Source organism: Microcaecilia unicolor, chromosome 12, assembly GCF_901765095.1.
Source record: "Microcaecilia unicolor chromosome 12, aMicUni1.1, whole genome shotgun sequence".
Lineage (NCBI taxonomy): Eukaryota > Metazoa > Chordata > Amphibia > Gymnophiona > Siphonopidae > Microcaecilia > Microcaecilia unicolor.
This window is the reverse complement of record NC_044042.1, coordinates 30,453,231-30,476,752: the sequence shown is the minus strand read 5'-3', so window position 1 is coordinate 30,476,752 and position 23,522 is coordinate 30,453,231. Positions and strand designations below refer to the sequence as shown.

At 44.9% G+C, this 23,522-nt stretch overlaps 1 protein-coding gene across 1 annotated transcript in view; it reads left to right on the top strand.

Annotated features, from left to right (window-relative positions):
• LOC115481366 (integrin alpha-M-like) overlaps positions 1-23,522 on the top strand; it is a 152,906-nt gene that overhangs the window by 95,277 nt on the left and 34,107 nt on the right. The window contains 6 exon segments of the mRNA XM_030220448.1: positions 3,342-3,499; positions 5,273-5,430; positions 7,077-7,208; positions 10,192-10,265; positions 13,449-13,590; positions 18,190-18,300. Coding sequence (XP_030076308.1) covers positions 3,342-3,499; positions 5,273-5,430; positions 7,077-7,208; positions 10,192-10,265; positions 13,449-13,590; positions 18,190-18,300 — 775 coding nt within the window.

The window sequence follows — 23,522 nt, the reverse complement described above, 5'->3', positions numbered from 1 at the left end:
ATCGGACAGTGCAGTTGAAAGCGTGCATCACAAAAATAGCCTTCCATTTTGGCCAAATAATAAAAACTTCCTTTTTGGCCGTGCCTCACTCAGCTGAGAGACCTGGAAGTCTCTGAGTCAATCACAGCGCGTTTAGCTGAGCTAAACGCGCTGTGGTTGGCTCAGAGACTTCCAGATCTTTTAGCTGACTGTGAAGCATGGCCAAAAAAGACGTTTTTATTATTTGGTTGTGAATAATGGCCAAAATCGAAGGCTAGTTTTGTGATGCACGCTTTCAACTGCAATCTCCAATATCAGCTGATTGAAATGGGGGTGAGCAGCGTGGCATCTTCGGGCAAGGTGATATCATAGGTTTGGCGATTGTGCGCATGCATTTCCTATACCGCTGGTGGAGATTACACCAGATTAAAATCAGGGCCGTGCCAACACGGTAAGCAGGGTAAGCACCGCAGGGGGGCGCCTGCCTTCAAGGGCTCCTCTGTGGTGCTGCCCCACCATACCGCTTGGGGGTTTAAATGTCGGTCGCAGCGTTTGCATTATTTCAAAACCCTGCCCGTCTCTAGCTCAGTGGCATAGCGGGGGCGGTCCATCCCAGGTGTCTGCAGGTGTGGGGTGTGCTCTGCTCCCGCTGCTCCGCCTCCCACCTAGCTTTAAAAAAAAATCTGTGAAGCCGAGTTGCAGGCAGCGCCTCGCGTCTGCCCGGCTGCTTGTAAAACAAGTAAATCTCTTCTCCTTGTCATCGTTAGGCCTCACTGTGTCCCGCCCTCCTCTGAGATAATTTCCTATTTCCGCGAGGGCAGGACACAGTGAGGCCCGATGATGACGAGGAGAAGAGATTTACTTGTTTTACAAGCAGGGCAGACGCGAGGCGCTGCCTGCAACTTGGCTTCACAAAATGTTTTTTAAAGGTAGGGTGGTGGCAGGAGAGTCAGGGAGGGGAGGGGGTTCTCAGATGGGAGAGGGGTGTTGTGGGGGTTCTCAGATGGGGAGGGGAAGGGGTTCTCAGATGGGAGAAGGGGGGGTTTCAGATGGGAGCAGGGGACTGGGGTGGGGAGGGGGTTCTCAGATGGGAGAAGGGGGGATTCTCAGATGGGAGAAGGGGGATGGGGAGGGGCTCTCAAATGGGAGAAGGGGGCTGGAACTGGGGTCTGAGAAGGGGTCATGAGGGAAAGTGGGGCATGCCTGGGTCAGGTGGGAGAATGGGTTGGACTGAAAAGGGGGGCCCTAATGCAAGGCATGTGGATGAAGGGGGCTGGAACTGAAGGCTGAAAAGGAGGGTAAGTGGGATAAGGGGGCTAGTACTGGGACTGGGGGCTGAAAAGGGGCAGGGGCTGAAACTGTGGGGGCTGGGGGCTGAAAAGGGGACAGGGAGAAGTGGCTGGGGGCTGAAGCTCGGGACTGGTGGGAGAAAAGGGCTGGGGCTGAAACTGGGGCTGGAACTGGGGGCTGAAAAAAGGGGCAGAGAAAGGTGACAGATCCTGGATGGATGGGAGAGGGAGGGCAAATGGTGGATTGAAGGGGCAGAGAGAAAGGGCAGACAGTGGATGGAAGGGATAGAAAGGGCAGACAGTGAATGGAAGGGGGAGAGAGAGAGGGCAGATAGGGGCAGATGGTGGATGGATCATGGAAGGGGCAGGGAGAGAGGGCAGACATTGGATGGAGGGGACAGCAGAGAGGGCAGACACTGGATGGCAGAGAGAGAACAAAGACAGATGCTGGATGGAAGGAAGACAGTGAAAAGAAGATGAGGAAAGCAGAAACCAGAGACAACAAACTGTAAATAAAATATATATTTTTATATTTTTGCTTTAGGATAAAGTAGTATTGTAGCTGTGTTAATAAATGTTTATAATAGAACATGTAAACAAGGTAATCTTTTTATTGGACTAATTTTAATACATTTTGGTTAACTTTCGGAGAACAAAACCCCCTTCCTCAGGTCAGGATAGGATACTGTAACAGCACTATACTGTATTGACCTGAGGAAGGATGTTTTGGCCTCTGAAAGCTAAATGTATTAGTCCAATAAAATGGTATTATTTTATTTTCTATATTTGTTTTATTTCTATTTGTTAATTTGTAAAGTGGTGATTGGTACTTGTTAGTTTTTTCAAATTTACATCTGCTGTCTTTATATTTTGCACAGTACTAGGGGACATTTTCTGTTTCTGTGGTGTTGGATTGTATGCATAGTCTGGCATCTTGGGGGTTCAGTTTAATTTTTGTCTATATAGAAAGTTTATTATTACTTATTCTATAGTGGATTAGAGTGTATCTGTGTTTGTGAAAAAGACATGGCTTTCAGTTGGCATTGACTGTGCAGGATTGACGATCTGTATTATTCTGTCTGGTTTCGTTTTACAATAGGTGAATTGATCTAGTGCTCACTGTAGTGTTTAAGATGCTTTCCTTTTCCTTGTAGAAATTACTGCTTATGGTATGGTAGAATTGCTCTATAGGTCCTGAGTGTTTTGTATTCTCGGCATGCCTAGTACTAGATTTTGGAGGGGGGTGTTAAAAAACCTGCACATGGATGGAGAAAATAGGCAAAAGCTGGATCAACTGGACAGTCAAGTCTGCAGAGGACCCAGCTTTTACTTATGGATGTAAGGGAAGAAATGAAGAAGAAAGGAGGAAAGTAAAGAAATAAATGGAAAGGAAGACCTGGAAATGGAGTTAAGAGGACAGATAGCAGCAGAATCAGGTACTAGGCCAGCATGATCAGAAAAACAAAGTCACCAGACAACAAAGGTAGAAAAAAATCATTTTATTTTCATTATAGTGTTTGGAATATGTCCTCTTTGATAATCAGGTGCTCAACGTTAAAAGGTTATATTTATTTACTTATTTATGGTATTTTATACTAGACGGGGGGGGGGGGGGGGGCGCCAGAGACCCTAGGCACGGCCCTGAGATTAATGATACTTTTATGCATCCGACGTTTGAATACCGCGCCGAACATGTGCGCCTTTTTTTTTAGTACATCCTTCGTTTTTTCTAAAATGGTAATGACTTTTACGTTTTCGGTTGTTTTACGTTTTGTTGATGCATCTTGCCCTAGATCTGGTGCAAACTGCTTGTGGTCTGACCGATAGGGCATTACAGTACTTTAGCTGTGATATTGTCATGGCATGGACCATTGTTGAATTTAGTTATCAAACTCTCAGGTGATTTATGGGCCTGGAAGTTAATTGTGAGTGAGGGCTCAAAGCTGAAAGTATACCTAGGGTACGTTATACCATTGCACTGGTCCTGATTGCTTACAGCCTATGTATACATCATGAGAATAAAAGCTCTGCGCAAGAATTGCAAAAGGCTTATCTTCTGCTCTTTCAATATAGGTCACAGCCTATTCTCAGTGTGACTACAAGGATAACATTCAAACCACCTCAGATCCCGCTGATTGATTTTGACTGCTCAGTCCTGGAGTCTTTCAACAAATTCAGCGTCGAGGCCTCGGTGTGTTTCCAAGTGACCAAAGTCACAGCAGACACTCTAGGTATGTGTTAACAAGGATGGTCTTTTGAGAACTGTTTGCAAGTATTAGGAAAGAGAATTGACATGGAAATTCATAGCCATAGGAATAATCTGATCCCGTGCAGGTGCTTTCATTGAAGCAGGGCCTCCATGTTCTTTCGGAAAGGAGGGTAAGGAGCCTTCAGCATTCAAAGGCTGCATTTCAATGACTGATCTCTTTCTACATCAGAGGCAAAAAAAAAAATCTCCTACTGTTTTTTCAGCAATGGCTTAGAATTTCAAAGCAGTGGCATTCCTAGGGGGGCTGACACCCGGGGCGGATCGCCAATGCGCCCCGCCCCCCCGGGGTGCAACGCAACCCCTCCCCCCCGGTGAAAGGACACCCCCCCCCCGGGGAAGGAAACCCCCCCCGGGTGCACACCGCTGGGGGGGGGGGGGGTGCCGCGCGCCTGTCCACTTCGTTCGTTTCCATGCTCCCTGTGCCCCGGAACAGGAAGTAACCTGTTCGGGGCAGAGGGAGCACAGAACGTAGCGGACAGGCGCGTGGCACCCCCCCCCCCAGCGGCATGCACCCGGGGTGGATCGCACCCACCGTCCCCCTAGGAACGTCACTGTTTCAAAGTGAAATTTTACAGCTTTATTTGGATTTTGCTCACACCTTTTTCAGTAGTAGCTCAAGGTGAGTTACAGTCAGGTACTCTGGATATTTCTCTGTCCCAGGAGGGCTCACGATCTAAGTTTGTACCTGAGGCAATGGAGGGTTAAGTGACTTGCCCAAGATCACAAGGAGCAGCAGTGGGATTTGAACCGGCCACCTCTGGGACAGCATGCGCAAAACTTGCTAGGTAGTAACGCTAAAATGTCAGTAACATCAACATAGTTTAAGATAATGAAATGTTGTTTACTAGTAAAACATTAAGTATGATGACTAAATGAGTACGTAAAATTTTGTGTTGAAATTCAAAGCGGTTGCTGAGAAAACAGCAAAAAACTTTAGGGGATTACTTTTTTCTTTGCCTCACCCTGTACATTGTGTTTCTGGGCAGGGCCTTTATTGAGGGCTCTACTTAGCATCTTGTGTAAGGTACTTTGTTGATCTAAGCAGTAGTTCCTTTAACTAGAGGCCAAATTAATTAACACCAAGGACACCAGGACCCAAAACACTTCCTTAAGCAAACTGCAGTTCTGTAATGAAGACACTTCTTCCAGTGTGCCTTTCTATTACTGGTAGATAACTGGCAATTCGCTGGAATGCAGTGACATATAAATACATATATTTCTCGAAGCTTTGTTATCTCAGACCAGATGAAACTGTAACCTTGGACCATTTTCTCTTTATTTTACCTTTACATAAAATTCTGGTAAATAATCTACCCTCTGCGTTATCCCCACTGCCCTACCTTTCTGCCCCTTATCCCTTCACCCCCACCCCCACCCTCATACCTCCTGTCCTGCCCCTTATCTCTTCACCCCCACCCTCACACTCACCCCTCCAGCTTGCCTAGACAGCAGAACAGAGTTTACAGGAAGAAAAAAAATCTATCATAGAAAGATAAAATATGACAAAAGATTTTTAAAATCCTGCAAGGCCCACCTTTCATGCCTATTTTCCTTTCCAGTTGCAGTGTCAAAGAAGCTATTTGACTCCTGTTTTCCCCTGTTGATTCCTCATAGCTAAAGGATGCCAGGTTTATAAAATTCCAATCCCCCCCCCCCCCCCACCCTATGCATCAGCTTGATCTCTGCATATTTTTCATCAGCCTTACTCCTATTTAATACCTCTGGTGTATTACAGGCGGTTTCTCAGTCAACCTCAACTACAGCATCCTCCTGGACCCACTAAGGCAGAACCGCAGAGCTGTGTTTAACAGGAACAAGAATACTGAGACCAGAACCATGAAGGTGGAAGTCCAAAGGCCTTTCATGTGTCAAAACTTTGACTTTAAGTTATTGGTGAGTCTTTGTTATGCTCCTGTAAAGGCAGAGCCCTAGGACCAGCAAGGCTTCGTGCCCTCCTCAATCAACATTCAGACTTCTAGCTCCCCCTGCCTGAGATTTTGATAAACAACAATCATGATCATCCCAACATTCCCTCCTCGCCCCCCACCTCCCACCCCAAGAAGAATACTGTAAAAGTGCAGAATTGGATATCTAGTTGATGTTCAAAAGCACTCATGCAGCTGGAGGAAGTGGTGCCAGCCCCATATGTGCTTAAAAAAAAAAGCAACGCCTGGCAGTGCTATGGATAAATTTGATCATATCCTATATAATAATTTGCACCTCCAGCGTTCCATATCTGGCTGCCTGGGTTCGTAACATCTCCTGACGTCAGCCAGTCTCCAGCGTTCCATTCCCTCTCACTGTCCTGCCCTCGCGTCAAGACATAATGACGTCAGAGGGTGGAACAGTGAGAGGGAAGGGAACGTTGGAGGCGAGCTGATGTCAGGAGAGATGTTACGAACGGAAGCCAGCGCCAGCCAGCTAGAGAACGTTCAGGAACAAATTGAGGGGAGGAGAGAATCGCGGGACATCGAGGAGAGGGAGGGAGGAAGGGGAGGGCAGGGCTGAGGAGAATTGATGGACATGGATGGGATGGGAGGACAGTAGAGGAGAGAATCGTGGGACACGGATGAGAGGGCAGGGAAGAGGAGAATCGCTGGACATGGAGGGGAGGGAAGAATTGCTGGACATGGAGGGGAGGGCAGGGGAGAGAGAAAAAAAAAAAGCTTACATGACAGCCTTCCTAGGGCCTGTTTCATTGTTGAGGAAACGGACATGGTTCCACTAGTTATATATAAAGACCAACCAAATTTCAGTTTCAGAAACCAATCCAAAATCCAGGTTTGGGTTTTGGCTGCAAATGCCAATGCATTTTTGGCTAGAACCGTAATTCTCCTCCCCCTCTGTGATGATTGTTCCCCCCTTCCTTGGGTCACCTGACCACTTCATGGGCCAACCGTTACCACAATGCCACCACTCCCTTCCCTCCCGCCACAGTCTTTTTGCCCTCCCACCACCAGAATGTCCTTCCCAGGCCTACTTTTAAATGCACTGCAGGACTACTGGCAGTGCCCCCCCCCCCCCCCACTCTCCCGGGCTGCCCGAGCCTACCTTTTAAAACTCCTGGTGGTCTAATGGCCTTTTCCAGGCAAGAGTGATCCCCAGTTGCTTTTGCTCCCGCTGATTCCTTAGCCAATATGGCAGCCGGGACTTCCTGTGGGAGGTCCTGGCAGCCATTTTAGGATTGGAAACAGCATAAGCAGGATTAATCTCTAGTCGCTCCTGCTTATGCTGGTTCCAATCCCACAATGGCCACCAGATCCTCCCTTGGCAGTCTCATGAGGCTGCTGCTGAAGTCCCAACAGCCATATTGGTTGAGGAACCGGTAGCCACATTGATGAATATCCTTTATGTGTTTTTATTATGTAGGCCCAAAATAGGCATCTTCTTGCTCTCTCAGACTAGGCAATCTGTTATAAACTTATCCTAAAGTCACCATATGAGTTTCTAAAACTGAAGGTTACAATTATGGGTGCAATTTTGGAACTGCACATATTTTAACAGTACCTGTTTCTTCTCACACATGCTGTCTTTTACAGGACTGCGTTAAAGACACTCTGGCTCCCATTGAAATGAAACTAGAGTACTCATTAATAAATGAGACATTGCCTACAACTAATGGTCTCAGTCCAGTCCTGAGGAACGATGTGCCAACACATGTCACAGCAGAGGTGAGTGGCAGCACTGTAATCCCCAATAGCAGCAGTAGGTACTAGTGTCATTTTGCCATTATTGTTCCTTATCGACATTGTCACCTTTATTATCACTGACTTTGTAATCACCATCATTATCATCACCACTAACCACATGCTCACAACCATCACCAGCACACAGGGCCGTGCCAACCCGGTAAGTGGGGTAAGCACGGCAGGGGGGTGCCTACCTTCAAGGGCGCCGCCGCCCGCCGAGTCAGTGACGTGTGTTCTAAAATTAAAAAATAAACCTCTCTCGCGTTGGCGCCTATGCGCATGCGCTGCTGCCTTCCCGTGCACAGCAGCGCTCATTCGTCTGTTTGGCACCGCCCCCAGCCAGGTCTTCCACGAGGACCGGGTGTTGCCGCCACCGCATTGGAGTGCTGCTGTTGAGAGAAGAGAGCCAGCAGCCTGGAAAGGAGGTATGGAGATCCTCTAAGGTTGTTGTTATGGCAGTTAAAGAATGGGAGATCGACCTGGGATTGCATTGGTAGGGGTGGGGGGAGGACAACTGAAAATTGACATGGTATTGCAGGGCGGGGGGGGGGGGGGGGGGGAGATGAGATGTGAAGATGATCTGGCATTGCAGTGGGATGGATTTGATTGTGACCTAGCATTATAGAGATAGAAGAGATGGCAAGGTGATCTAGCATTGCAGATGAAAAGAAGACCTAGAATTGTAAGAGAAAGTGAGAAGAGGGAAGATGGGACAGTGACCTTAAATTGAAGGTGGAAGGGATGTGAAGAGATGACCTGGAATTGCAGGGGCCGGAATGGGAAAGTGGAACATGGCCTGACACTGTAGGGAGAAGGGATGGAAAGGGGATGTGGAAGTATAGAGGGAAGGTGGCTTGAATTACATGGGAAATGGGAGCATAACGGTATAGTGACTGATGGGATAGGCTTGCTTGACCAGTATAGGCCTATTCTTATAGCCCGCAGAGAAAGCAACCAATGGCTGTGGTTTCTTGAGGAAGACCAGCACCTTAGTAAACATTTTAATTTTTCCTCACAACATGCTGAAGTCCTGTTATTTTCAAGCTGATTGCATTTACATGATTCACTTCTAAAATGCTGAATGCTTGTTCCTTTTCCAATTTAAAACAAGTTGTATTCATTTGAACACTTGGCAGCACATCTCAGTATTATTTATATAATGTCCCTAATTAGTCTGCTGTTTACCTATGGTGCTAGTCCCAAAATGAAAGATATTCTCTCCCCCCCCCCCCCCCCCAAATAAGCAGCAGAGCAGTTATCTATGAATGTAATAAGCAGGATACCTATGGGGCAATAGTTAAAGCCATTTATCCAGATCATGGCTTCTGTGGATGTTCTGTGGCATTATTTAGATAATGCTGACAAATATCTTTACACATCACCTTGGAACTACCTGGATAGTGTCAAGGTGGAGCTTCGGCAGCGATAATAATTATCTGGCAAACAGCACTATTCAATCAGCTAATTGAATATCTACATAAAGCAGCATTTTTTTTTTACTATTTTTCCATCTGGATATCAGCCAGTGCTAAATAAAATGCTGGCCACCCTGGTTGAACATTGATCCGTTAGTGTTTAGGCTTATAATTGTACTGTTGAAGTTTTATATTTTATGGTATCTGTTATACCATGTTTATTTCCTCATCAATAAAAACATAAAGCTAAGTGGTTGTAAACCCTCTATTTGTTCAGCAATTCCACAAAGATGCACTCCATCTTTCAGCTCCTATTTCCTTTGCATCTTGTGCCAAACCAGGGGGGAGCGCCAACTGATAGTCTGCAGGGGGGCACCAGAGACCCTTGGCAGGGCCCTGCCAGCACATCAACCTAGGTCACCATTAGTGTTATCAACATTATCATCTCAGACATTGTAATTACTATCGTTATTCCATCATCATCATTATCCTATCAACACACCAGAGCCATTGCCATTGATTTGTTAATCCTGCTGAGGATCAGATCAAAGGATTTGTGTCTGTTGTACAGAATGACAGGGGGGGGGATGGGGATGGAGACAGAGCTTGCAGGGATGGGACGGGTACAGATCCCACGGGGATTGGGTGGGTAATGGGGACAGAGCCCATGAGGACGGGTACAAACTTTGTCCCTGTGTCATTTTCTACTTTGAAGCTTGTTAATGAACTGGACTGTTACTTATGTTTGAGTAAATGCAGACAACAATATTTTGATTTTTCTGGAAAAACAAGCAAACGTGCTGGCCACAACTAGCAAAATTTGCATGGGGGATCCTGTACATCCTGCTACCAGCATATCTTCTAAGAAGACAACTTCAATTGCAGGAGGGACTATGGAAGACAGGAGAGCTAGACTGAATCCTGAGATTGTTGATGACTTCTTATTCATCCACAGATTAAAAAATCATAACAGTGCTTCATAGGGCATACAGAACGGGTTGTATTTTGCACCCCTGGACATTTTAACAGGTGGATTAGGATTCCTTGGTTGTAGAAATCAGCTATTGTTGAGGTTGGAAGGGTAGAAGGTGGTGGTGAGGAGGGTTATTAAAGCTCCTCACTGTTATCATTGTTTTCTATTTGTAACTTATACACAATAGTTGCACAGCATATTGTTCCTTTTTATATTTTAATAAAAAGATTTAAATATAAAATCATCATTGTTCGAGGCTTCTGCAGATGAGGACAAAGCCCATAGGGATGGAGTGGGGGCGGGGACAGAACCTGCGGGGATGGGGTGGGGACAGAGACAGGGCCTGCAGGGACGGGGCGGGGATGGAGACAGAACCCGCAGGGACGGGGCGGGGATGGAGACAGAACCCATGGGGACAGGGCGGGGACGGAGACAGAACCCATGGGGACGGGGCGGGGATGGGGACAAACTTTGTCCCCGTGTCATTCTGTAGTCTGCTGTCTCTCAGTGACCTTCACCCTCATTTGTGGGATGTATTAATTAGCACTTACCTCTTTTTTTTCTACCTTTTCTCTAGTTACCCTTTATGAGGAACTGTGGTGCAGACAATGTGTGCAAAGACCAGCTAAAAGTATCCTTCAACTTCTCGGGGTAAGGGTGCAGTTAAAGAGTTTGTATCATTTTTGTCAGCCAGCAAGCTATTAGCAGAAATGTCAATTTCAGCAGACATTAAATACACTTTCAGGTCTCACAGAAATAATCATTTAGGAACCATTAAACAAATCTCCTAGAAATAGTCAAGAAACTTCACTCCCCAAAAGTACTGAATAAAACTTAGAGGAAATGTTAAATGAAATTTAAGAACATAATGGGGGAGCATTTACAACGGGCGGAGGAATTGTTCCTGGAGTGTTCCTCTGGTCATTCCCACTCTTGCTGTGCATTTCATGGGACCCTTGTGGGAACTGTTTGTTTTGTTTGGTTTGAGTGGAGGAGTAGCCTAGTGGTTAATGCAGTAGACTTTGATCCTGAGGAGCTGGGTTCAATTCCCACTGCCGTGCTGTTTAATGTAGAACTGTTTACAACTTGTCTTGACGTGTTTCCGTGACAGGGCCTACACTCCCGCCAAAATATATACATTAAATACTTCACGATTTTGGCGGAAGTGTGTTCTCGATTCATTGTGATATTTGTGTATACGTAGAGACATTTTGGCAATTTACGGTTTTCCTATCTGGTTGCTGTGCAGTTTGTGCATTATTAAACACCACTTTTCTTGAAGTGTATGGACTTAGACTCTTGATGCAGGCCCGGTTGCCGAAAAACGGCTGTGTCGAGTCGTAAAAAGTTCTACATTAAATGCTTTCCGTCGCATCCACTGGGTTGGTTTCATGTTTTCACTGTGGAGAGTATTTCTTTTGTGTTCTGCTTTGTCCTAAATTTATTTTATTATATTTATTGCATTTGTATCCCACATTATCCCACCTCTTTGCAGGCTCAATGTGGCTTACAATTCTTCATGGATGCTGGAGGTAGAAGAGAACATACAATTGGTTTTACAGAGGGTTTTGGGTTACATGGTGGTGAAATACATGATGGTTTTAAAGCAAAAGACATCATTAAAGAACATTTCTGGATATATTAGAGAGAGTGCAGTTAAATGATCTAAATGGTCAAAATTTGACCTGTTAGAAAATAATTAGGTTCAGCTGATAATTCGCCAAGCAATAAGTGGCTTTTTGAGAAGTGACTCCATACTAACCCTTTAAAAAGTTCTATCTGAAATACTTTCTGTCGCTTCCACTGTTTTGGTTTCGATCATTTAGGACAACCATTTGTGTAGCAAAGAGAAGTTATGTGTGTGCCATCCTTTTGAAAAGGAAAATGTATCTGCAAAGATTTGCACCTGTGTTTTCTGCAGGTACTTTTCCCCAGAAAAACAAAGTGTAATTTTGAAACTGCAAAATTGTGTGGTGTCGTCTCATCCAGTCTAACTGCTCTAGGTTGAGCTCCACAAGAATAAGGGTAAAGTTGTATGTGCTGTGGAGAAACATACATACTTCTACCCACGTACAGGATGGGCATTGTTGAAATAGTCCTTTCCAGTGGCGTTCCTAGCCTGGCTGACACCCGGGGCGGATCGTTGATGCGCCCCCCCCCCCCCGGGTGCAGTACGGCCCCCCCGAGACTACCCCCGGGTGCAGCGCCCCCCCCCAGTGAAACTACACCCCCCCGGGTGCATTTTTACCTGCTGGGGGGGGGGGGGGGGTGCCGCACGCCTGTTAGCTCCGAGTCCGCTCGTTCCCTCCCTGCTGCTCCCTCTGCCCCAGAACAGGAAGTAACCTGTTCCGCACAGAGGGAACAGCAGGGAGGGAATGAGCGGACTCGGAGCCAACAGGCGTGCGGCACCCCCCCCCCAGCGGCATGCACCCGGGGTGGACCGCCCCCCCCCCCCCACCCTCCCCTTGGTACGCCACTGGTCCTTTCCCTGTATAAGTAGACATTTACATGGGAAATTGCTTTCAAAAATTGCCCCTTACTTAGCTTAGTACAGCCATTTTAATGCATGCATTTTGCATATAAATAACTACTACTACTTAACATTTCTAGAGCGCTACTAGGGTTACGCAGTGCTGTACAAAATAAACAAAGAAGGACGGTCCCTGCTCAAAGGAGCTTACAATCTAAAGAATGAAATGTCAAGTTGGGGCAGTCTAGCTTTCCTGGGTAGAGGTGTAGAGGTTAGTTGCCGAAAGCGACATTGAAGAGGTGGGCTTTAAGCAGAGATTTGAAGATGGGCAGGGAGGGGGCCTGGCGTATGGGCTCGGGGAGTTTGTTCCACGCGTGGGGTGAGGCGAGGCAGAAAGGGCGGAGCCTGGAGTTGGCGGTGGTGGAGAAGGGTACTGAAAGGAGGGATTTGTCTTGAGAGCGGAGGTTACGGGTAGGAACGTAAGGGGAGATGAGGGTTGAGAGGTAAGGAGGGGCTGCAGATCGAGTACATTTGTAGGTTAGTAGCAGAAGCTTGAATTGAATGCGGTACCTGATCAGAAGCCAATGAAGTGACTTGAGGAGAGGGGTGATATGAGTGTATCGGTTCAGGCAGAAGATAAGACGTGCAGCAGAGTTCTGAACGGACTGAAGGGGGGATAGGTGGCTAAGTGGGAGACCAGTGAGGAGTAGGTTGCAGTAGTCAAGGCGAGAGGAAACGAGAGAGTGGATGAGAGTACGGGTGTTGTGCTCAGAGAGGAAAGGGCGGATTTTGCTAATGTTATAGAGGAAGAAACGACAGGTCTTGGCTATCTGCTGGATATGCGCAGAGAAGGAGAGGGAGGAGTCGAAGATGACACCGAGGTTGCGGGCAGATGAGACGGGGACGATGAGGGTGTTATCAACCGAAATAGAGAGTGGAGGTAGAGGAGAAGTGGGTTTGGGTGAGAAGACAAGAAGTTCGGTCTTGGCCATGTTCAGTTTCAGGTGGCGGTTGGACATCCAGGCAGCAATGTCGGATAAACAGGCCGATACTTTGGCCTGGGTTTCCGCAGTGATGTCAGGTGTGGAGAGATAAACTGGAGCTCCCGGAGCAGAGACTATTATTAAAGTGTTGCATACCCCTGATAGTGCTATTCAGATGCCAATGACAATTTACTGCATGTAAGATCTATAGCACATTAACCTGCTGATTTTTAACATGTACAGATCCCAAGATGAAACAAATGCACCGACTTTGATATTGGTGGAGTAATGGTACCATCTTGTGTACTTTGAGGCATTTTGTTGTCAACCTTGATCATTACTAAGTACAGTGAACTAAGACTTCTTTCTGGTCTGCTACAGGCTCTCTGAACTCACTGTGGGCGTCACTTCCATCATTAATCTGGCCGTCTCTGTCCAGAACGATGGGGAAGATTCATACGACAGCCTGGTGAATTTCTTCTACCCGTCAGGCCTGTCCTATCGCAAAGTGACACTCCTGAGTGTAAGTGAGCAGATTCTACCTAATTTTTAGCAGACTTTGCATTGGACCTATGGTAATCTGTATAGATGACGTTGGATGGGAGACATTTTTTTGTAGCAGATTTTGGCAAAGGGGCTCCTTATTTAATTGGTCTGAACATAAATCTGTAAGGGGTAATATTCAGATGGTAGCAGGCAAATGCTGAATTGCACTGCCAAAATTATGCCCAGATATTCAATGCTAGGCCATGACTGGGTACTGGTATTAAACATTCAGGTAAGTGCAGCCAGCCAGCACTTAAGATTAAACACTTGTATTGATGGGAAAAACTGTATAAATAGCATAATATAATACACTCGAACAAAATGAGTAACAATACAAAGCTGTCTATAGCATTAAAGATGAATACTGCAGAAAATGCCTCACTAATTTATAGTTACCCCTCGTACCTCAATATTGTAAAACTAGGAACCCCACCACCAACGTCCAAACCTCACCTAACCACCCCCTCTAAAGAAGCACTTACTAAGATGTCTGTACCATTGATGGTCTGGACTCTTGTGGCCTCCGACGACATTTGTAAATCACATACAGTGGTGGAAATAAGTATTTGATCCCTTGCTGATTTTGTAAGTTTGCCCACTGACAAAGACATGAGCAGCCCATAATTGAAGGGTGGGTTATTGGTAACAGTGAGAGATAGCACATCACAAATTAAATCCGGAAAATCACATTGTGAAAAGTATATGAATTTATTTGCATTCTGCAGAGGGAAATAAGTATTTGATCCCCCACCAACCAGTAAGAGATCTGGCCCCTACAGACCAGGTAGATGCTCCAAATCAACTCGTTACCTGCATGACAGACAGCTGTCGGCAATGGTCACCTGTATGAAAGACACCTGTCCACAGACTCAGTGAATCAGTCAGACTCTAACCTCTACAAAATGGCCAAGAGCAAGGAGCTGTCTAAGGATGTCAGGGACAAGATCATACACCTGCACAAGGCTGGAATGGGCTACAAAACCATCAGTAAGACGCTGGGCGAGAAGGAGACAACTGTTGGTGCCATAGTAAGAAAATGGAAGAAGTACAAAATGACTGTCAATCGACAAAGATCTGGGGCTCCACGCAAAATCTCACCTCGTGGGGTATCCTTGATCATGAGGAAGGTTAGAAATCAGCCTACAACTACAAGGGGGGAACTTGTCAATGATCTCAAGGCAGCTGGGACCACTGTCACCACGAAAACCATTGGTAACACATTACGACATAACGGATTGCAATCCTGCAGTGCCCGCAAGGTCCCCCTGCTCCGGAAGGCACATGTGACGGCCCGTCTGAAGTTTGCCAGTGAACACCTGGATGATGCCGAGAGTGATTGGGAGAAGGTGCTGTGGTCAGATGAGACAAAAATTGAGCTCTTTGGCATGAACTCAACTCGCCGTGTTTGGAGGAAGAGAAATGCTGCCTATGACCCAAAGAACACCGTCCCCACTGTCAAGCATGGAGGTGGAAATGTTATGTTTTGGGGGTGTTTCTCTGCTAAGGGCACAGGACTACTTCACCGCATCAATGGGAGAATGGATGGGGCCATGTACCGTACAATTCTGAGTGACAACCTCCTTCCCTCCGCCAGGGCCTTAAAAATGGGTCGTGGCTGGGTCTTCCAGCACGACAATGACCCAAAACATACAGCCAAGGCAACAAAGGAGTGGCTCAGGAAGAAGCACATTAGGGTCATGGAGTGGCCTAGCCAGTCACCAGACCTTAATCCCATTGAAAACTTATGGAGGGAGCTGAAGCTGCGAGTTGCCAAGCGACAGCCCAGAACTCTTAATGATTTAGAGATGATCTGCAAAGAGGAGTGGACCAAAATTCCTCCTGACATGTGTGCAAACCTCATCATCAACTACAGAAGACGTCTGACCGCTGTGCTTGCCAACAAGGGTTTTGCCACCAAGTATTAGGTCTTGTTTGCCAGAGGGATTAAATACTTATTTCCCTCTGCAGAATGCAAATAAATTCATATACTTTCCACAATGTGATTTTCCGGATTTAATTTGTGATGTGCTATCTCTCACTGTTACCAATAACCTACCCTTCAATTATGGGCTGCTCATGTCTTTGTCAGTGGGCAAACTTACAAAATCAGCAAGGGATCAAATACTTATTTCCACCACTGTATAAAGCAAATATTATTGAACTCGCCAGTAAAAACACATTTGACTATCAGCCAAACGAGTCCAAGAAACTTTTTCTTCACTCAATGTCACGCTTCACACGAAACACTGGATAGTGAGCCCTCGGGCTACTGCCGAGGGCGGCAGCGGCAGGAGGAACACCCACCGGAACAGAAGCCACAGCAGGGAGCAGGAAGATAGTCCACGAACCTAGCAGAACCGGGGCCAGGCAAACAAAGTCAAGGTCCAGCTCCGGGCCCGGGTTCAAAGGCAGGCGGCAAGCAAAGACAAAAGTCCAGGTCCAGGCAAAGGTTCAAAGGCAGGCGGCAAACAAAGTCAACGTCCAGGTCCAGGCAAAGGTTCAAAGGCAGAAACTGAAGGCAGCAGGGAAAGCACAGCAACAAACAACCGCAGAAGACACGCCTCCGAGGACCTCTGTTGCAAGGCAAACTAGAAGCACTTCCAGGTGGTTAATAAAGGCCAACAGCCAGGGAGTTCACCAGGTACGGAAACAGCTGAGTTCCAAAACGTCTCGAGACCAACTGGCAGGCTAGAAAATCCGGACCGGATCGGCATGACTTCTGGAACCGGGAAAACCTTCAACAGACAGTCCATTGCTACCACCAGGTCTGACCACCAGGGGGCGAGATGAATGAGAGCATGATACCGGGGCAGAGTCATAACACTCAACGTGTAATTAAACTCTGGAATTCATTGCCAGAGAATGTGGTAAAGGTGGTTAGCTTAGCAGGGTTTAAAAAAGGTTTGGATGGCTTCCTAAAGGAAAAGTCCATAGACCATTATTAAAAATAGACTTGGGGTAAATCCACTGCTTATTTCTGGGATAAGCAGTATAAAACGTATTGCACTTTTTTGGGATCTTGTAAGCTACTTGTGACCTGGATTGGCCACTGTTGGAAACAGGATGCTGGCTGGGCTTGATGGACCTTTGGTCTTTCCCAGTATGGCAATACTTATGTACTTATTATATGGCCGGCACTTAATTGGATGAGTGCCAGTATTCAGTCCTTAACTGGATAACTTTAACTAGACAAAGATAGGACTGTTATTTACGTGGGTTTATTTGCCCGAATAACACATCAATTTACGGGCTGAATATTGGCACTTACCTGGTTAAATGCCAACTCTGCTTCCAGACTGCCCACACAATAGCTGCTTTCAGCCATAGCAGTTAAAGGGATATTCAGTGGTCCTATCCGGGTATGTTGGGGCCCACTCAGCACATAGGAGCCTCTCTTAACTGGTTAACTGACTTTGAATATCAACCAGTTAACTCACTTTAAATATCGACCCCCAAATCTGCTGACCAGTTTTATGTGTTTTTCATCCATGAAGACGGTTCTGCTTACCGCTGTCTCCATCTTGCCATGTTCTGTTTCAGGACCGACCCCTCCTTCCTCAGCCAGCAGCATTAAACTTATCCTGAGGTTACTTTCTACTCCCTAGATCAGGGGTTCTCAACCCAGTCCTCGGGACACACCTAGCTAGCCAGGTTTTCAGGATATCTACAATGAATATGCATGAGCTAGATTTGCATGCACTACCTCCATTCTGTGTAAATCTATCTGGTGCATATTCATTGTAGATATCCTGAAAATCTGACTGGCTAGGTGTGTCCCGAGGACTGGGTTGAGAACCCCTGCCCTAGATATATGTTAAAAAATCTGTCCCTATGGGAGAGGGAAGGAAGAGCAGAGCACTACAGAAATGATAAGCAGTAGCAGTGCTTTTTTTGTAGGAAAAAAGGCACCTTACTCATTATGGGCAGGGTCACCATCTATGGCTCCTCCCCATGGTAGCCACACCCCTTATACCAGCCATGGCCCATTTAAGCAGTATCATTGAAAATACTATACCAATATAGGAGAAAATAATAACTTGTGATTTTTCTTTTCATTATAAATAATTTCTATAAGCTGTTACAGCTTATAGCCGGCACTGTAGTCGCAGCGCCGGCGTTAGTGAAAGGACCAGGCTCGCCTCCTCCAGCCTTCCCTTTGTTCCCGCTCAGTGTCCCGCCCTTGTGGAAACAGGAAACTACGTCAGAGGAAGTCGGGACACTGAGACGGAACGAAGGGAAAGGCTGGAGGAGGCGAGCCTGGTCCTTTCACTAACGCCGGCGCTGCGACTTCAGGTAAAAAAAATAAAATAAAAGATTTAAACGTGTCGCGGGCGGCAGGAACAGAAAGCAGGGCTGTCGGGGAGCTAAGGGTGCGCAGCTGAGCTGGCCCTAGGAAAAAAAGGTGCAGGTACGCCGTACCAGTGTGTACCGGCACAAAACAAGCACTGAGTAGTAGTATTTAAAGAAGAAATTATGCTTCTTTAGCCCCCAAAGCTGCAATGGCTGTAGCAAAAATGGTTTATTGAAGAAAGATGATAAATGTGATTAACTCTTTCTGTTCCTTTTGGGTGTTTAGCCAGAGAAACGAATGTTTATCAACTGTGATGCCACAGTGAGCTCGGAGAAAGATGTGATGACAAACAGCTCCTGCCGAATTAATCACCCTATCTTCAAGGCAGGATCCAGGGTAAGATGTGTGTATACAATGCCACTCAAGGATGCAATGCCAATGAGACTGCCCCTCCGCATCCCCCTGCACGCCACCCACATATGTGCATGAGAAACCAACATGGAGGGCAGTTTTCAAAAAAGCCATGTACTTGGGTAAGGACCAGTTTTTTTTCAGGTAAAGAGGAATTTTCCAAATCTTTTTCTATTTGCTAAATAATCCTCCATTAGAGGTTAAGAAATTAATTACTTCATTTGTGAACAACATTTTGGTTATTGGCTACGTTCAATGTTCTATTGGTGAGATTGTTTTAACACCAATTCCAAAGTCTACAAATTTAGGGGTCCTTTTATTAAGGTGCACTGAAAAATGGCCTGTGGTAGTGTAGGCGTGTGTTTTGGGTTTGCGCAGATCCATTTTTCAGCGCACCTGCAAAAAAATGCCTTTTTTTTATTTTTGCCAAAAATGGATGTGTGGCAGAATCAAAACAGGCACGCGTCCATTTTGGGTCTGAGACTTTACCGCCAGCCATTGACCTAGTGGTAAAGTCTCATGTGGTAACTGGGAGGTAATGACCTACGTGCGTCAAATGCCACTTGGCACACGTAGCAGACTCGTGCCAGAAAATAAAAATTATTTTTCAGACACACGTATTGGACGCGCACCAAAAATGAAATTACCGCAAGAGCCATGCGGTAGCCGGGCGGTAACTCTATTTTGGAGCGCGTTGGGCTTAGTAAAAGACCCCTTAGATCTTACTTTCATAGCTAATTATAGGCCAGTTGCTAGTATTCCATTATTTACCAAATTTTATTTTAATTCTTTATTTAATCAGTTTCAATAAAGAAACAAGAACATTTTTTTTATATTTAAATGATTTTTGTTGTCATTGTACTTAACGTATAGTACATACAGTATATATTCTCTGAATAATCATCAGTATACATTCAGAACCTGTATTGACATCTTAATACATTACATGTGAGCTTTAAATCCTCATAACCTCCCCCCCCGAAACCTACCCGTTACAACCCCCCTTCCCGCCCAATCCGCCCCCTAATCCCCCCTCCCCCCCCTTAAACACCTTGTCCCTCCCCCCTAGAGGTAGTTATCGGACTATCATCATTTTGGTACCATTTACCTATGTTCCCGTTTATTTACATATTTAATAAATGTCCTCGGGCTGCGGGGGTCAGCGTTTCCCAAAACGGGCCGCATCTACGTTGAAACCGAAGATCTCCGGCGGGGGACTGCTGATTGAAACAAGAACATTTTTATACATATGAAATAAGAATAAAATAAAATAGGAAAACTGAAATAAATTCCAGCCCATTATTGTGAGTATTGACCAACTTAACAACACTAATAAATTACAAGAAATTACTAGTTAAACTAGCACTAACCTATTGCTGACTAAATAGTTCCGACTCACTATCGGCCTGCATTGGTCTTTACAATCGATTCTTTCTCCATCAAGAAATTTTCCATTTGGTCAAGATCATAAAATACATAAATAGAACCTTGAATTGTCACCAAACACTTGCAAGGAAACGTCAAAAAAAAGAAGTCCCCAATGCAAGAAGGCAAAACTTCAAGTAAAGAAACGTTTTCCGTCTAACCTGTGTGGCCCTAGCCACATCAGGAAAGATTTGTACTTTTTGACCACAAAACAAAGCATCTTTTTTTTAGTGGAGTCGGTTGTTGCAAAACAACTTTCAAGATATTTAATAATCATCAGGTACTGTTGCCATCCCAATTTGGATTTAGAGTGTTAGGTAGTAGAGACTGGGGCCCTTTTACTAAGCCGTGTAAGCATCTACGCACGCCCAAGGCACGCCAAAATGGAGTTACCACCTGGCTACTGTGTAGCTTTTGTGGCAATTTCATTTTTGCCGCGCGTCCAATATTCGTGTCCAAAACATTTTTTTCGGACGTTCATATTGGACGCACGCCAAATGGCATTTGATGCGCATAGGTTATTACTGCCTGGTTACCACGTGAGACTTTACCGCTAGGTCGGTGGCTGGCGGTAAGGTCTCAGACCCAAAATGGACGCGTGCCAATTTTGATTTTGCTGCACGTCCATTTTCGGCAAAAATTTTAAAAAGGCATTTTTTTACACGTGCACTGAAAAATGATTCTGCACCTACACTACTGCAGCCCATTTTTAAGCACACCTTAGTAAAAGGACCCCTCTGTTATTAACTTTAGTGGCTAAAGTTAATACATCTATTTATTTATTTATTTATTTATTTATTAGGATTTATTTACCGCCTTTTTGAAGGAATTCACTCAAGGCGGTGTACAGTAAGAATAGATCAAACATGAGCAGTAGGCAATTAGAGCAGGAAAAATATTCGAACAACAATACAAAGTATGGCATGGTATACTACTTGTGTTTTACCAAAGTATGTTAAAAATAGGTACCACTGGTTTCTTATTCAAATCCATATAGTATTGAATACCACATGAATTTGAATGGTATACTACTTGCAATGACAATACAATATGTACTAGAATATTATAATTGGTAGTGAGGGGGTAAGGCAAAGTTGTAACATATAGATGAGTAAGAAAGTAGGAAGAATTAGAAAGTAAGGTGATTGATTTGAAGAAAGTTGCACGTGAGGTCAGAGAGATGGTTAAATATTATCTCAGCTAGGGTAGGAGTGGATAAACATGTCCCGCTGCAGCATGTGCAGCTCGAATCACTCCTTGTATGTGTGAGTGAGACTAACAAGTTAGTTACTTCTTCCATTAAAGGCTTGGTTGAAGAGCCAAGCTTTCACCTGCTTCCTGAAGTAGAGGTAGTCTTGTGTTAAGCGGAGCCATTCAGGCAATGCATTCCAGAGTGTGGGGGCTACTCCGGAGAAGGCTCGCTTGCGGGTATCACATCGTGTAATATCTTTTGGAGAGGGTGTAGTTAGTGAAAGTCCTTGGGAAGACTTTAGCATCCTTGGCGGTGTGTGGAGGATCATCCTATTCTTCAGATACTTGGGGCCATTTCCTTTCAGGGCCTTGAAGATCAGACATAGAGTTTTCAATTTAGCCCTGTATTGTACTCATAGCCGATGAAGTTTTTGCAAAAATGGTGTGATGTGGTCACGTCGCTTGCAACCTACTATCTTGCTGCTGCATTCTGCATACTTGCTACAGGCTCTCAGTTATTTTGCTCCAATTTGATCTGTCGGTGGCATTTGATATGGTGGATCACAAGTTATTGCTTGCCAGACTTGAAGAGATGGGTATTACAGGATTGGTATTGAATTAGTTTAAGAAATATTTAGTCCACCGAAGTTATGTTGTTAAGATGAATTTATTAAATGTTTGGCAATCTTTCTGTGGTGTGCCGAAGGGGTCCCCTTTGTCGACAATCCTCTTCAATGCATTTATGAGTACTCTTGATTCTCTTCTGTTGGCTGAAGATGAAATCATCTATTCTTAAGCAGATGATAATCTTTATCTTGGTGCCAGTACACGATGATTTGACTTACACTACAAGTAAGATAATTACATGTATAGAGAAGCTTAAAGCTTGGAAGTTAGGTTCTATATTAAAGTTAAACACAAGTAAAACCAAGGTTCTTTGGTTCACTAATCAAATGGATTGTTTATCTGAATCAATTCATATTGGGCAAAATGAGGAGTCGATAGTAGAGAAATCTTCCAGAGTATTATGATTGATTCTGTATTTGTACTTATCTTTTGAAGTACAGCTTAATAACCTATTTAAGAAAGTTTTCCTAAAATTGAGACAATTACGAATTATTTGATCTTATATTCATGAATATCGTTTTAGGTTGTTGGTTCAAAGTCTCGTTTTGGCCCAGTTGGATTATTGCAATGTGTTATATCTGGGTATATCAGCAAAACTGAGGAATCATTTGCAAGTGTTGAAGAATATAGTAGCTCGCATGGTTTATAGAATGAATACGTTTGATCATGTGTCTCCATTACCGAGGGAGCTACATTGGCTTCCGTTACAGGCACGAATACTTTTTACTTGTTGTATTATTTTTAATATTTGGTGTGGTTTGACATCAGAGCAGGTTACTCATATCTTATTCTTCTAGACCGAGCTCTACTCATTCGCTGCATGGGACGGACTTAGTTGGTCCTTCTTTTAAGAGAATCAGGTTTTAAAAAGTTTTGCAAAAAGAATTCTTTTTCATACCAGGCTGTTCAAGATTGGAATAACCTACCACTCAGTTTAAAAAAATCAATCCTCTTATGCACTATTTCAAAAAGATTTAAAAACTTTTGTTTTTAAGAAGTATGTGCATTGAGATGTTTAGAACTGTCATGATTTGTTGTTGCTGTAATTGTTTACTTTTTAAACGTATGTAATATTGTAAGGGTTTTTTTTTCAAGTTGGAAACCGCTTCAGACCTTATTAGGGAACAAGCAGGATAAAGGTGTCATTTTACATTAGACTAGATTAAATCTTTGAAAGTTGTGACACCTCTATGTGCCTGAAAGTGCAATGCATTGTTACACCACCAAAAAACAGAAGAACCGGAACCCTTGTAGACACACAGACAAGTCAATCACAAGGAAAGAAAGGGGGAAGCTTGCACCTTTATTAAACATTGTGGCTGGGTCACCCTTCCAGGACCCAGCCAGGCTCCACCCTGCTTAGCTTCCTTCCTCACACCACGCCATGCCACCTTGCTTTGCGCTGGGATTCAGCGCCAGACCCCAGAGAGCTCACAGGACTCCCTCCTCCCTCTGTTCTTTCCACAGAGGCTCAATCAAGGAGAATCGTTTATAAGTAAAAAGCTTTATTTTCTGGCTTTAATTCAACATAACCACAGAGGAAGATACCTTAATTCCAGGTTCTTGCAGGTCATACCAGCAGCTCCAACAATGTCCTCACTTTAACACAAAATAACTCTTCTTGATTAGTCCTTTTCTAATCAGGACATATCACATTAGTTTAGGGCTTTGCTGCCAAAAGTACCTTTCAGGTTTAAACAGTCCAGGTAACTTCACTCCTTTTAACCAAAATAGCTTCTCTTTGGAACAGAACAGAACCAGAAAGAAAACACAGTAGCTCTGTATTTTGCAGTCCAAGCCCTTTCCAGTCTCAACACAGTTTATACAGCTTTTCTTGCTCAATCTTACAGCACAGATAAACAGCTCCTTTTCACCTTGTTCCTGCTGGGGTTTGACTTGTACCAAGTTCCTGGCTCCCCCCCCCCCCCCCCTCGAGGTCAACACCTGTCCCCTCTTTAACAGAG